The sequence below is a fragment of the Meleagris gallopavo genome, chromosome 10 (assembly GCF_905368555.1).
Source record: "Meleagris gallopavo chromosome 10, MGAL_WU_HG_1.1, whole genome shotgun sequence".
NCBI classification, from domain to species: domain Eukaryota; kingdom Metazoa; phylum Chordata; class Aves; order Galliformes; family Phasianidae; genus Meleagris; species Meleagris gallopavo.
In genome coordinates this window covers 16177581-16193625 of record NC_139413.1, presented here as the reverse complement: position 1 = coordinate 16193625, position 16045 = coordinate 16177581, and the positions used below count along the sequence as shown (strand labels likewise).

Sequence of the window (16045 nt, the reverse complement as noted above, 5' to 3'; positions counted from 1 at the left end):
TGCACAGACTGCACAAGCAGCAGTGGGGTCAGGTGTGCTGCAAAGGGCAAAAGGGATATGATGGTAGGCAGCAGAATGGCACACTTTTCTCTCGAGTTTCAGATTTCTGGAACGTGGCTGGTTGCAGATATGTGGAACCCAAGCTTTTATTATTTTTGCGGACTGCTTTGTTTTGTTTTCTTACTAGTTTGTTGCTCCTTGAAAGACTGAAGTGGAAGCGGAAAGGAGAATGAGGCTGCTTGGTGTTGATTGTAGGGATGGCAAGATCAGTGAGAATCTCTTATTCTTAAGCTGCTACAAATATTGTATGAATTTGTGCAAAATAAGAGAACGTCTTAATAACTTGGAATAACAGGCATGTCCGGAGAGGCACCACTTGCATCTTTTTATTATCTTCAGATTCTCATAGTCTGTAAATTGCAAATGGATGGATGGTGATAGGAATTCTATTTGGTCTCTAACTGATTCAGCCTACCAATGTATTTCAAATACTGTGGAATTTCTTAAAGAAATTTAGCTAAATAATTGTTAGATATATGTAGAGGAAAAAATACGGCTGAAATATGAAGTAATGTGCAAAATACATTGTGCAAATTGATTAAAGCTTTAGAGTAACTACTATTTGGGTACAAGTCAACAGATAATTCTGGTCTAAGGTTGCCATGGAAACAACCAGAGCTTGATATAATTGAGAACATCTTAAAAACCTCCTGGTGTTTGCATGCTTTTTTCGCCCTGCCATTTTGAGTTGCTTTAGACATGAATAGGTAGCATTGGTCAGAACAGAAGTAGTTAATGAGCAAAACCAAATACCCGTGTGCTGAATATTGATTTTGGTTTACTACTGCTATCTTGTGCTTCACAGATTTTTGCATCACAAGGAGCCCGTAAGGAAGAGAAGCTCTCTGGATTCTGTGTGCTTTCTCTTTCCAGTTAGTGTATAGTTGTGTTTCGAGATTGGAGCACTGATTTTTGTAGAGATTAACATACTTCAGCAGTTGTTGGATTAATATTAGCAGCAATATGTTTCTGAAAATTAGCTTTTCAGCATGAATGGTAAGTCTTTTCTATTGCCTTTGACACTATTTTTTGTTCTGTCTTCACAGTCAGGAAAAATCTACCAGGTTTCCCTTTCTTGTCTGCATCGACTACAGAGCCCTTTGTTTCTGTAATCGACTTACTGAGGATTCTAAAAATGACCTGTCTTAAAGATTAGCAGTTTTATTAAACATTTTGCTTTGCATAATTGGTATTTAGCATTTGAAATTCTATTTTGAAGCTTTCTTTCAGAAATAACTGTTCTAAATTATTGAATAGGGCATAGAATCCGACATGGAGAATTTTATAATTGTATGCTCTGTGTGTTGCTTCACTTATTTTTGTGTGCCATTCATAACAAATTATTTTCTGTGAATTAGTACAAATCAAAAAGCCCTTTGAAATTATTATAATTATCACCTAACTGCTTTTGTTGTTTTTCATCTGAACCGTCTTATCCTTCTTTGGTCTTTATTCTTTCTAAATGATGGGATAGCAGAATAGTTCAGGTCGTGCATGGAAGTAGGGGAGGAGAGTGACATTTAAAATGAGATATTATAATGGGTGCAGTGAACTTATCAGGCAGGTGGTTGCTTTCCAAAAACACTGGCTGCTTGTTGTAAAGCACTTTGAATTAGTGGAATTATGAAGTACTTTATTCTTCCTTGAAATATTGTCCAAAATTGTACCTAAATGTTTAAACTATGTACATTCATTTCTTTAGAAGAAGATGTCATTAGAAAATGGTTTTCAAAGAGCCCAAGCGTAATGGTTTCTGCAATTGTGCCGTATCATTTCAAGCAGATAATCTGGAGCCTTGGGAAATGACTTGAGAGGGTTAAAGATTGCTTATAAAGAAAAAAACAAATACAATTTTATGCTGTTTCTGTGAGTGTGTCTGCATGGTTTTGCTTTGTCCTACGAATTTAAAGGTCTGTTTTTACGAAGATTTCAGTTCTGTAGAGGGCATGAGACAAAAAGTGGGAGGAGCCATCCCACTGCCTTGACTAATATTGCATGTACTTATCTCATACAAATGTTTTGAGGTCGTCCTCCCCGAAAAGGAAAGCGTTGCCGTCATTTCCTCAGTGCATGGATTACAACAATATGCAGTATTGTTACATGCAGCAATGTACAGATACAGCTGTAAGGCAAGTTATCAGAACTTTGTCCGTGAATTATGAAGACCCACACTACAGCATCATGGCCTCTGAAGTATAGCTGAGGGCAGGCTGACCTGGAAAGGTGATCCAGCTCCCACCTGCGTGGCTGTGGGCATGTGGAGCTGTGAGCTGGGCGGGGGGCTGTGTCACCTCTCTGCTGGGAGCTGCTCCTCTGAGCGAGGGTGAGCCTGCAGCCTTGCTGTGTTGCTGGCATCACATGGCTGCATTATTCTGTGGATGAAGAAGACTCAAATTATGAGTTGGAAAGTCTCTGGTCGCCATCACCAGTGCTGGATTTTTCCTAACTGTTTTTTTTTCCCCTGTTTTTCCTTACAGTTGTGTGGTAACTTCCACAGGAATTAAGATTTGTGAAAGTCGGCTATATCAATCTCAGATTTTTCTGCTTAAGCGTTTACTTTCCCCTTTTTTTGTTATCTTAAGACTGAGTGATTTTAAGGGAATAAATTTCCTACTGAAACTAGGTGAAAAAGAGGCAACCATTCTGGGTTTTTTTGTGGGCTTGTTTTTTGTTTTTGTTTTTTTATCGCGGGGTTTTATTTCACAATTTGCATCTGTACATTATGTTCACCTTGACATCCAGGCTCCCAGGTCCATTATAAATACAAATAAATGACTGCAACTTGTACCTAGTGTCCGTTCCCAATCAAAATAGTCTGCAAATCAGAAGACTTGTTTTGCCTTAGTGAAAGGTGTCTTGTGCTTCCTGTCAGGAGGATTAGATTATCTTTAGTGTAAACATTTCCCCACTGAAATTACTTCTGCTGCTTGATGCACCTTTGCAGTTGTCTTCGCTACAGCAGTTCTACACTCTTTAAGTGGATAAAATCAGATGCTCTCCTTTTAAAGGGGTGGGTCAAGATGAAGCGAAACTGATGAAATAGTAATGTTTTCTTCAATTGCAGATATGATTGGCGTAGTTTTGTTTTTTTTTTTCTTTCCTCTAGGAAAGTTCCAGAGATTTTTTTTTTTTTTTTTTTTCTGTAAAGAATGAAAAAAACTGTTTGCCTTTCAGAGTCCTTGCTTTTCATTTTCTTTGGTTCAGGGTTTGTTTCATTTTTAATAGCAGAACATTTCTTAACAGATAAAACTGGCAGGAAAGGTGCTATTGTGGTGTTTCACTAGGAAGAGGCTTAATCCTCCTAGTACCAAGTCCACAGTTGAGTTAGTGCTTTCAATATTGAAAATAAGTATTTGCTGATCCTGAAATTGATGCTCTTAAGATAGTAGTCCCCATATGTGTGTACAGATGGAGCAGTATGAGGACTGTGAACAATGCTGATAGCCTCTGCTGAGTTATTGTCAGGACTGGAGGCACTGGAGAACAGGAGTGTTTCAGGAATAAGGGTGAAGGGACAGAGTATAAATATCTTAGCTGTGTGTATTGCGACAGTCTTCTAAGAGCAAGGGAGAACCAGTTCACAGAAGTATATTTGAAACTTTAGCAATTGAGAAATAGGGAGCTGTATCACAGCAAAGCTGAGTTGGCTGAAGGTTCCCATTGTGCAGTAACAGAACATGTAACAAAGAGGTCTTGAAGCTGAAGACCTGCTGTACATCTGGGCTGACTGAGCTTAGAAGCTGATTATGTAGGGAAAGAGACTGAGCTGCATTTATCAGTGCCAGATATATGGTTTGCAGGACAAGAAGGAAGTGATAAGATAGATGAGAAATCTAGAGGCATGTCAGTACTGGTACTAAACATGGCATGTGTTTTCCTCTCAATACATACAGTTGTGGAGAAAGACCTCATGAAGCAATTTTTCCTGCTGCTGAAGAGATGGTATAGAAAATGAAAGAGTGGAACGCTCAGGTGCTAGAAACATGTGCTCCTATATGTGTCTTGTTGGTTTGAAGGTATCTTCCTTGCAAAAATTTTCCGTTATCAAGTTGCCACTGACAAATGAATAGGGTAACTTCTTAGGTGTTGAGCTGGGTTCATATTGGTTCTGGCTCTTATATGAAGTATCTGAAGAAAGAAAAAACAGCATGGGTTGCTGCCTTGACATAGTTCTTAAAATGCCTCCATCCGGAGAACAGTCCCCCAGTGTGCTTAGTTTTGAGTACGAGCAAAAGATTAGTTTAATAAAATTTGTGTTGCTTCCAGAGGAAAGGGTAATTTGTATGTTGTAATCTTGCATCTCTGTTGAACTGTGGCTTACTCTACTTTCTACTATGATTCTTACATATATATGTATTACCAGTAAGATTTTCTTCTTGTTGTGTTTTAGCTTACATCTCAAATAGTTTATATAATTATTTGTTGTTGGTTCTTCTAAGAGCTGCTGCTGGTATTGCTGTTGTTTACCAAAGTGTGTAGCATGAATGTCACATCTTTGAGGTTACTAAGGGCAGTTTTGTAACCTAATAGTTTTGATGCTTTCCTTTATTTGTTGTTTTCATGTACTACAGCTCATTAGGAATTCTTAATTTGTGTGTTTTTGTGTTTTTTTTAATGTACAGTGTGTGCATATTATGTCTTCTTTTCCATCAAAATAAGCACTGACTTTAACCAGTTTTCCTCTACAGTCCCATTCATTATCAGAATGGATATCAAACACTCTTACCTACTTTTTCCTACCCTAATCCTAAGGAAACAAAATGTTGCTCACTTAGTGTGCTGAATTGTGAAATATGTTTATCTATATAAGACTTTCTTATTCAGAAAATCCATCTCTGCTATTTGAGGTTATAAATGAACCTTTACTGCTTGGATAGGAAAGGCAATCCCTTCCTCTAAGTACTGAAAATGAATATTGAAGTATGTTCTGTGGAAGACACATGTCAGTGTTGTGATGTGTCAGATTCTCAAATCTTGCAGAGGTGAGCTATTTTACTTATTTACTCTGACAGCTGTGAAGTTACTGATTCCAAAGCAAGTACTTGGAATCGTGTATGGTTTTGTTAATGTGAGGGCTGGGACAAAGTACTTTCATGGGAAGTGGACTTAGAAATAAGTGCAGTTAAACCAAGATTGGGGTATCTACTATTATTTACTTCAAAATACTTGAGGGGGAAAAAAAGGAAGAGCAACACAAGAGCTACTCTTTTCAAGTAACTTACATCCATAAGCATTTATACAGCATCCAACAGTCCCTAAAGATGCTTTGTTTGGAATACAAGTAGAAAATGAATTTAATAAAACTTGAGTTACTTCTAAAGAAACAATTATTTGTGCACAAATATATATAGTGTTATGAAGGATGTATGAAGTGATAGCTGCTCAGTAACTGGTTATCCTTTTTTGTCAGTGGACTTTCACTAAAGGGGAAGGGGAGAGAGGGGGTATGAGGGCAGTAATGCAGAGAGGAAAGTTGATGCCAACCAGTTGGCCAGTACTTTATAGTGCAGAGGGATAAACTGGAGTGAAACATAGCAGATAATGTAAAGTTCGGCTTGGTGTGGGTTTTTGATGGTAAGAGGAAAATTATTCACGTTTAGCTAGCATAACATGAACCTTTACTCAAGAATATAGACAGTTACATGATGTTTTCCAGTAGTGCCCTAGAAAATTTTATTCTTGGAACTCATTCTTAAAATTTATTCATTTTTTTTTTCTGCTTGGTAACCATGGAAACGTGTACTGTAGAAACAGAGGTGTTTGAAATTTCACAATTTGCCCACAGTTTTCAATTTTCTTTGTAAAATGGTACCTGTTACATTTCACAGAGGCAGGAGGTCTTTGCACTACAGATTCTGTGATATTTGCTACACTTTTGATTACATGCTGAGTGAGGTTCAGCTACAACTGTAGAGAGTTGTACTGCATTGATAACACTTAATTCCTAATTCCTCACAAAACACATCAATGTATAATAGTTGAGGATTTTATTTGTTAATATTACTTCACATAACATGATCCAATTTTATATGTGGGGAGTGTTAAGTACTGGATTTGAAAGTCATTTAATTAAATTTCTTATTAATTTAAAATTTTAAACTAATAGAATTAACTTATCAAATAATTGAAGGAATAATAATTTAAAATCAGAGTTATTACTTAGAAACCTTTTTGGTAGTCCAGTGCAGTACTTCCAGGCTGTGTTAATCTACCATGAGGTGAGTCTCCTTTAGAAAAGGAGCAGTTCTCTTTGCCACACATATATGGGAACATGCCCGTTTCCATCCCACTGCCCTTCCCTCACTCTGGGAGAAGCATTCATGTCATGAATACAACGGGGAGTTGCTTTGGATTAAAATTAGCTTCCCTTGTCCTCTCCTGCCTCCTGCCCATTACTTTTTAATCTGGCCTAGTTCCCTAACCTGGCTTGGCAGGCAGCCACAGGCTGCTTTTGCTTTTTCAAGGAAGGTCATGATACAGGCAGGAACAAAACGTTGTGGAAGAATGGGATTGGGTTTTTTGGAAGCAGTGCTTGTTTGTACCAGTCCACACTGAGCTGCAACCTTGCAAATCCAATTTTGAACGGCTGCTCCTTGGACTTTCAAACCAAAAAGCGTGTGGATTGTTGCAAAAAAGGAAACATAAACATGGAAAACATGGAGGTTGTCTCCTGGCAGGCTGAAATAATTCCCATCAGTGAACATTTCAAGGACAGGAAACTTTTTTTTTTCTTTTTTTCTTTTTTTCTCTCCTAAAGCTTAGTTGTAAAGTATTCCCGAAGTAACTGGACACTTGTTCTAACCGATGTTTTTAGAGAACTGGGAGGAAAAAAGAAAAGACAACGTCCACTTCAGTCAGTCAGAGACAGGTTGCTAGAATGCTCTCTTTGGAAGGGGAGCTTGGGCAGGAAAGAGTGGTGCCACCATGAAGGAATTTAAGACCCAAAGGGGTGGGATGCACCTTGCATTCAGCAGGTATCTGCCAAATATATCTTAGGTTGCCCATCCTTGCATGTTCTGATGAAGCTATTCAATAAATAAATCCAAAATTTAGGATTTGATTAATAAATCTTAGCTTGGTTAATGGGTTTTGTGTGATTGGTTTCGGCAGAGAGGATGAGAGGCTTTGGTATAACAGGAAAATGCAGCATTATCTATGTGTATCTTCAGGGAGGAGTCTTTTTTTTTTTTTTTAATGAAGCTTATTCAGTTGTAAATTTTAATGAAGTTTGGTTCTGAATTCTTTTTTTAGTTTAAGAATGTATTTTTTTCCTCTCACTGGTGTTTTCTTTCTGTTAGAAAATGATTTATTGTGAGCAGATAGACCTATACAACTCTGCTGAGCAGAGCAAGTTCAAGACTCAGTTGTGATTTTGATTGAATAAGTTTACTGATTACACACTTTTAAGCAATACTTCAGAGATTCATATTTAAAGTGATTCAATGTTAGTTGGATTTGATCCTTTCTCCTTGGATTTTCTTCTATTCTGTTGTTCTTTTGACATTAGCAGAGTTTGCTGCCTCTGCTTGGACAAGTACTTTATGATTTAAAATGATGACAGAGGGGAAAAGACTGAAAATTAGATTTGAAAATAAGATTCTTTTTTTTTTCTCTAATAAAAATAGAAGAAGGAAGAAGAAAGTCAGTCTGTGGCAGTTGCATGCCGTAGAGTTTTATCCTCTAAGAATTCAGCAAAGATAGGCATCATCTTCAGTAGCTGAAAATCCAGCTCCTTTGGTTTGCCTGAATCTGTCACATCTCTTGCACAGGCTGTTGCCTTCAAGGCAGCCAAGTCAAGAGATGAAGAGTAAGTAAGAATTCAGGTTTGTTTAATGTACAGCTTAAAATTGTAGCTTGCAGTCCTGAATAGGAGGGGAAAAAAAAATTGGATTAATTTTCTTTTATAAGACTGATAAAATACTGAATACTGTCTAGCTCAAGACTTCAAAATAATAAAATAAGGTTTTGCCTGTATGCCATATTTTGCATTGTAAAATGCAAATTATTCTTCTTATTTGTCAATTTACAGTGTACCATAATGGTAATTCCAGAATGCACTCCCCCAGAATCAGATTCCAGTACTTCCCTGATCTTCAGAAACTGCAGCTGCGGTTGCTTTTCGTTTGCTGTTTATTCTGTTCTTCTCCCTTATTCTCCGCCACTTTTCCATGGTCTTTTGTTCTCTACTTTTTACTACTCCTTCCTAGTATTCCCTAGAAGTGTTTACACTGTGCAGTTAGATTAATTAATTGTACTTTCATTTTAATAGCAAACTTGTATGAAGTCAGCAGTTCTTGTGATCCTTCACTCCATAAGAACTTTTAGTTCTTGTATTTCAGAGGTGTTCCATGTATATAAAATTGAAGGAAATTTTTTTATCAATTGCCATTGTTAATTTACTAGTTTTCTTTGTACCACCAGTTTTAATGATCATTGAAATTTTTAAAAACTGAAATATTAGATCAAAACCTTGGTCTTGAAATCAAAAAGTCAGTAGATGAGATGAGAGTTGATTAATCTAGCTTTAGTGACCTTGCAACTCTTAGAGCAGAAACAAGACAGAATTATCAGTGGTCACTTTGTCACAACAGAGACAGTAAGTGTGTTTCACCTAAGTAAAAATAAGTTATAAACCTTGCTACTGAAAGGTACAAAAGAAATTTAAGGCAGGTTAATGGTGTAAGAGAGGGGCTTGAAACTCTTGACTCAAACACTTCCCACTTCTTTCTAAAGGGCGATATCATAACCACAGAATTCACTGAGACATCTGCTTACACCTCAATGATGTTTAAGGCTATAAACTATGCTTTTATGAAAATGAAATATACAGGTATCAGAATCTCTTCACAGTTACTCATTTTTTCAATTAAATGGAATTTGGATATTTAAATTAAATATCCCGTTCAATTCTAGACTTCAAGTGATAATATTACAGTTTTGAAACAGAAATTGAATTGTATTTTGATAAAGGGCATTTTAAATACCAAGCAGAGATTGGCATTTAGCACAGCATATGAGAGTTTGCAGTGGTGCCCAGTGTTTAGTTTTAATCAGTTTAGTTCTTGTTTTTTTTCCCATGAATCCTATCCAAATACTTCCCCCCCCTGCCTCCTCTCTCCCCCCCCCCCCCCAAAAAAAAAAAAAAAAAAAAATCTGGCTTGCTGTCTACTGGAGGTGCGCTTGAGAATAACAAATACAGTGCACGTGGGAGGTGGAGAAAGGCCAAGTAATTCATGTTAACTCTTCAGGACTTCTCCGCCTGTGACCCTTCCCCCTCTGCCCTAATTGCACCCCTTCAGCTGACACATCCCAAACTGCTTAAGTTTTTCAGGAACCTTTCTAGGATTCCTTTGCTTTTAAACTGTGTCAGGCCAGAATACTCTTTATTTTATAATATTCATCCACCCTTTGTTATTTCTTTTTAACTCTGCTAACTTTTCATAAAAAGTTCATCCATATAATAATTAAACAAAAATACTGTGTACTGCATTAATATACCGCTAAAAAAAAAATAAATCTATTTGCCACATCTCCTATAGTTTAGAGGGCTGGAGGGTGGGAATGTTCATTTCTTTGTTTTGGGGGGAGTTTATTTTTGGTTTTGTTTTGTGGTATTGGTTTGATTTTGTTTGTTTGCTTGTTTTTTAAATACCTCATTGTTTGCTAGTAGTATTACTTGGGAATCTCTGGATCTCAAGCTGAGTTTTAAGTACACAGATAGTTCCTGACACAGAGCAGGTGGGGAGCAGCGCCTCTCTGAGCCAAAGAAGCCATCTGCGGGTTTCCCTTTGGTGTTCTGAACAAGCACCTTTTCATCATGTTGGGACCAGATGGTTTTTGTCACTTGAAAACAGAGCTTATTTGAACAGGAAGCTCTTGCATTCATTATGACCACGGACAGTTAAAAACTAACTGGTAACTGTCATTGTCTGGCGCTGTGTGTGGAAGTGGCTGTGTTTTATTGTGAACTATTTCTGTACTGCTCTCTGCTTCCCTTTAGTAGGTTTTCCCACTTATCACCATTTTCCCTTTGTTAAGGGTACAGATGTCCATTGGCCTAGTCTCAACATCATCTGCAATACACAAGTGACAGCATATATAATCCTTGGTATATAATTTGGCCCTGAGTGCACCTGTAGGATTCCCTCTGACCAGGCAGAAGTTATTAAACTTGTCTTTCAGTTTTATAAAAAGTTTTCAGACTTCACTCCTTGATCACTACTCCATTTCTTAACTATATTTTTCTCAATCTCCCCTGATTTCCTGCTGTGGCTTTGGATGTTTGCCTTGCATGAAACGTGCTTCTGGTAAGGGCTGAGACTGCCAATGAGAGCTAGGTCAACGGGGCCCGCTCATGCTCACTGGTCTGTGTGTAGCCTGTCTGCTTCCAGCTGGTTCCTTATTGGTGCCTCCCAGAATTTTTGGCTGTGACTCTCTTGTGCCTATCTCATACAATTAAATCATATTTATACAACTACTGCAGAGAATTCAAGTACGCGTTGCGCTTTGGGTAGGGTAACTACAGCTGTGTGATTCAGGCTCCTCAAACGGTTTTGTTGCTGCTGTTGGATAATGGGATTGAAATGCAGTTTTGAATTTTTTGGAGACTGTTTTTCATTTCTGTGCTGCCCACCACATGGTGTGCAGTTCACATATGTTGTCTTTTGGAGCAAAGCGCTAAGTAGTGGGAAGATCACCCAATTCCAGGTTTTATAGTGAATGCTGCAATGAAGATAGATACACTTTTATTAGCAACAGTTCCTTGGATGTGTGTATGTCTTGGAATAGCTTAATTATTAGAGATGCCAACTTGATCTTCTGAAATTTTGTAAGCTGTGTTTATTTCTGCGATGCAACATCTTTTTTTCATATCAAATTTAGCTGCATTTGGTGTGTTGTTTTTCTTTTCTTTCTTTTTTTATTTTTCATTTGTTAATCTTTGCTCAAACATTCTGTGGTGTAGCGTGAGTCATTCTGTCTGTGTGGGAAAGCACTGGTTTGTTGCAGGGTTCAGCCCTCAGTGGGGAGGGGAATGGGTGAAATATATTTGTGTTTTCTATGTGTTTGTTGTGGAAATGCATAAAACATTTTTTTTTTCTCTTTCTTTCCTCTCTTCATCATCTCATCTGTGTGGGTGAATGTTCCTGCAAACCCTTTGGGGACCTATAGAGACCTTTGGTATGCTCATTCTTTCATTAGTGCCCAAAGTCAGATGCTGGGAACAATTTAAAGATGAGAAAATAGAGGGGGGTGGAAGGGGTCTCACTGTAGCAATGTGAAGTGGCTAAAAATATGCACTCGAGGAAAACTTCAAAGTCACCATTTAATGTTTGTTTGCACCATCAAAATAATACCAATCGCTACTACAGACTACAACTAGTTAGCATAAATTTTGATTTGGCACAAGAAAGGTAGAAATAAAGTGAGTTCTGTATCAAGAAGTAATGTTTCATGATCAAAATTCATTTTTTAAAAATATCTGTCTTCAGAAGTGACATAAGTGTGTGCATTTAAGTTGCCTAAATTATTTTGGAAGTCACCTCCTGAGTTTCGATGTGGTGTAGGAACCCAGGTGACTTCTGAATGGGAGAATCAGGCAAAATTTGATACATTTTCTCTTAAAAAATGAGGGTGTCGTGAATAAATTAGTACCATTAGGTAGCTTTCTTTTGTAAATGCATGTTCAGTGCCACTTTCTGAAAAAGGAACATAAGTAGAGTAAATTAAATGTTCTGTACTGAAGGAGAGCTTGTGGCTTCTTGATTTTTCTAGAAACTAGGCTTCTTTTTCCCATGAATCCACAGTTTGAATGTTTCCAGCTGGATTTCAATTTTTTTCATAAACATTCTTTATTCCATAGGAAGAACTGAGACGATTGCATGAAAATGTCATGATATATTTTTATAAATACTGAAAATTATATTCCAGTGCAAGAAAAGTGGAAACACAAAGTATTTCTTCATATGAACAATAGAAATTTTGCAAGGGATATTTAAGACATGCTATACCATAATAATATGAGCAAATTAAAACTTCATGTTTTGTCTATGCTTTGTATTGTTAAAACAAAGTTAAATGTTAATTAATTATCTGCAGCTGCTTAGAATCATAGAATTATTGAGGTTTGAAAAGACCACTAAGATTGTATAGTCCAACTGTAAACACATCACCACCACGCCCACTAAACTATGTCCCTAAAAATTTGAAGGCCCACAAGTCTGAAGGTTTGGCTCTTTGGTAATTGTACTGATCATCTTAATTTTTTTTCTTGTCATTAAGAAAAAAATAACAGTCATATTACTTTGGAGTCAACTTACATTAAAAAAAAAAAAAATTGCAGGTAGTCATCAAATTAATTAGTAGTCATCTCAGTACTAGTGGAAGGAGAGGATCATTAGACATGAACTTAGACGTTGCTGGATTCCCTTTTTGTGTTGAGAACTACATCTCGTAGGAAATCCTGTCCTTTTCTCAAATGAGAATCTTTAGATCATTAAATGATGAGGATTAATGATCCTCATTTGAGAATTAAATGAGGATCATTAAATGAGCAGCCCAAAAAATTTCAAGACATTTTCCCTACTTGGGACAACTGTCAAACATCTTACTGGCTCCCTGCTAAAATACATTTAACTCGCAGTCAGTTTAAATGCCAATTTAATGTAATTCCTTTGACATAAAATGTTTTCCTGTTCTACTTACGCATAGGTTTAAAGTAATAGAGAGAAGGAATACATTATCACGTGTTCCTCTTAAGATAAAATTACTGTGCATATCTCATGTTTTAAACACTTTTCTAACCTTGAGGTCTGACAGATCTTTTGACATTTTGTCTAAAATTTCCCTTGCATTGATGCTATTCTGTAGGAGCCAGTGATGGTGGGAGTTGCAAGCACCCCTTTCTTGAGTATTTTGCTACAGTTAAATCCTATAGCACAGCTGAGAGGGAAAGAAAACCAGAATTAGTGACCAGTCTATTCCAGGGCTGCCATTGTTTTTATCACTGCAGATACTGCACCAGTCACAGAAAAATGGTAAGAGAAAAGGTCTCTATGAGACCTCTATGAAAGTAAAATATAGATCCAAAATTGTATACTTCCAGATATTGGCCAGAATAATCTTGACACATTACTGAGTATTTTTAGAAATTGCTTAGATCTGAACATTGCAAAACACAAAATCCACTGTTATTAATATTTTATTATCTGCAGTGACTCAGAAAATACAAAAACAGTATGGTGTTTTCTTCTCAATTCTGTGACTTTTTCAGAATCACAGCAATTTCTGAAATGCCTCTCATTTATGACTATGCATTAAGTAACCTACTTTGATCTGGCTGATAATTGATATTCAGAGAAATACAACAAGTGAAAGATCATCTGAACAAAAAATGTTGGTGCACATTTTAAATGGTCATCTAGAACTTTGCACTTATTCATTCCTTGTATCTCAGTGCAAAATTAAGAATACTTACCCTCTGACTGTGGGCACATCTAACGTGCAGTGTTGTTGTAGCCCTGTGCTTTGTCTTTGCTTGCAGTAATGCTGTGCTTTTGGTATTGGAGCTTGGAAACAGCTTTTATTTAAAGGTGATGGGGGTGGAGGGAAAGCAATGAGACTGACATGTCTTAATAAGTTGAAAGAAAAGGGGAAAAAAAAGTGTTATTATTTTAAATTATCCTTGTTGAATGGCTACTTATACATCAGGTGTTTGTGTTTTTTTCCCAATCAAATTAAGAAAGTTTTGTATCACCTTAAAGCCTGCTTACTTACACAGTATTTCGAGCTACTAGAGCTGGTGTAGTTTAATTAAAGTGTGTGGAATAATGTAGCTACTCCAGGAAGCTTGTAGATCACCTGGAGATAATTGTAGGAGTCTGAGACATTGGTGTTCACCATAGAAGATAGAAAATAGTACCTTAAGAATTGAAGAGTGGAATTGATAATGAAGTTCATATATTTTGTAAACAGTGCATCTCTATCACATGCATGGTGACTTACATTAATAAAAATGTTGGTTTTGTGTGTGTTTTCAGTGAAAGAGTTCCTAGCCAAAGCCAAAGAAGACTTTTTAAGAAAATGGGAAAGCCCACCTCAGGTATTAATCACTTAATTCAATAATTTTCTCTATACCATTTTTTCATGATATGCTGTAAGTGTGGTGTCAGTGTAACAAGCAGCAGAAAAAACTGAAATAAGTTTAACACATTTTTCAAAAAAGTTTCCATTTTGAATGTCAATTTTGTCACTGAAGTTTGTCAGGGAAGACTCTCAGATCTCCAGATTGAGCTGATGAAATGGTCGTACTGAGCAACTGCTTTCTTTTGCACTGAATTATGTTTACCATCAACATTACAAAACTCAAAATCAAGGTCGTATTTTACCTGGCTCTCTGTAGCAGTAACCATTGGTGAATCTGTAATTTACCTTGCTGATATTTTCTTATGTTGTTAAGAAAGAATATACTGCATGAAGCTTGTGGGCAGGCTGAGGAGCTTGAGAGAATAATCTGTTCAAAGTTAAACTGAGGGGAGTGGGCTTTTTCATGGAGGGAAGGATGGGGAGAGTGGAAAGGATGATGGTATTTTATTGAAGCAGCATTTGAAATACTTTGATAATGAGTAACTGAGGAAGTTTTGTCAGTGATATTTCTTCCAGACAGTATATATATGGTTTGGTTCTAGGATTTTGCTCTAATTTTCTGCTTTGTGGAGCATCGGGGGGTTTGTCTATCTGTGCCTTAAATTCGTTATCTACTTACTGTTAAAGTCTCCTTCTTATAAAGCATTTGTCATCTGTGTAGACAAATTATTGAAATGTTAATACAACTCAATTAAATCTTTTTGTTTTAATGAGTGCAATGTAAAATATAAAATCTTGTTAAAATTTGATAGGCATGACAACATAAAACAGCACTAGGTTGCCTATATTTTGTTGTCTCTTGATGTTAGATTGTAAATAATATCATTTTATCCTTGTACGCATAGAATACTGCTGGCCTAGATGATTTTGAGAGGCAAAAAACTCTTGGAACAGGATCATTTGGGAGAGTTATGATGGTGAAGCATAAAGCCACAGAACAGTATTATGCCATGAAGATACTGGACAAACAAAAGGTTGGTGCAATTTTTACTGCGTTTTTGTGGTTCAGAAGGGTTTGATGTAGATAAAATCTGGTAGCTGTGACTAAACTGTGTTTCTCTTGTACAGTTGCACAAATTTTAACCTTAATGTGTAATTTAATAAAGACTCCTTTATAAGACTTAGGAAACTAAACTTTATAGCATAAATTCTGGCATTATTTTTACTTGAAAGAGCTATTTTTTTTTCTTTCAACTTTAGCATTTTCCTATGACTGTTTTTTAACTTTTTTTTTTTTAAGACAGAAAATATCCACTTAAATTAAAAAGACTTGCCAACACAGTGCAAATGAAAGGCAGCTGATTGACCATTTCAACACTTTATTCCCTTACTATGGCTGATGAAATTCTGCAAGAAGTCTCCCTGTAAAACAGGGTGTGATGAGTGAGAGCATCCTGTGCCTGTGGGGGGAGCTGGTTATATGACTTGGAAAATTGGAAATTGGATAGCTGTAGTTATAAAATTATCTGGGGAAAAAAAAAAAAAATCACATTTTTAATGATCATAGTGGATTTACAGTAAAACATTCTCACAGGCTTAAAGATATTTGCAACTAGTTATGTTGGTTCTCCATTAGAAAGCTAGGTGGCTTTTTGTCTGCTGGTAGAAGGCTGTCTGCTGTTCTACGATGAAATACACAAGTCAATTATCATGTCAGTTTTTTTCCAGTGCTTGGGCTGGAACCAGGCCTTGGGCCTTTGAACTGCCCTGTGTACAAACCTTGATGTCAGCATCTGGTCCCACGGTGCCAGGTGCTGTGCTAGCAGTGTGCAGCCATACTGAGCTGTTGGTTCCAAGGGAAGTTCTTTACAGCCTGGTGTTGTCCAGTTCCTTTAGAACTGGG

The 16045-nt window shown here is 36.9% G+C and overlaps 1 protein-coding gene across 2 annotated transcripts in view; it reads left to right on the top strand.

The window, feature by feature from the left end:
• PRKACB (protein kinase cAMP-activated catalytic subunit beta) overlaps window positions 1-16045 on the top strand; it is a 66207-nt gene that overhangs the window by 35230 nt on the left and 14932 nt on the right. For both annotated transcript variants that reach the window (XM_085232003.1, XM_031554860.2), the window contains exons 2-3: window positions 14097-14158; window positions 15048-15176. In XM_085232003.1, the coding sequence (XP_085088129.1) occupies window positions 14097-14158; window positions 15048-15176 (191 nt within the window). The remainder of the gene's footprint in view (window positions 1-14096; window positions 14159-15047; window positions 15177-16045) is intronic.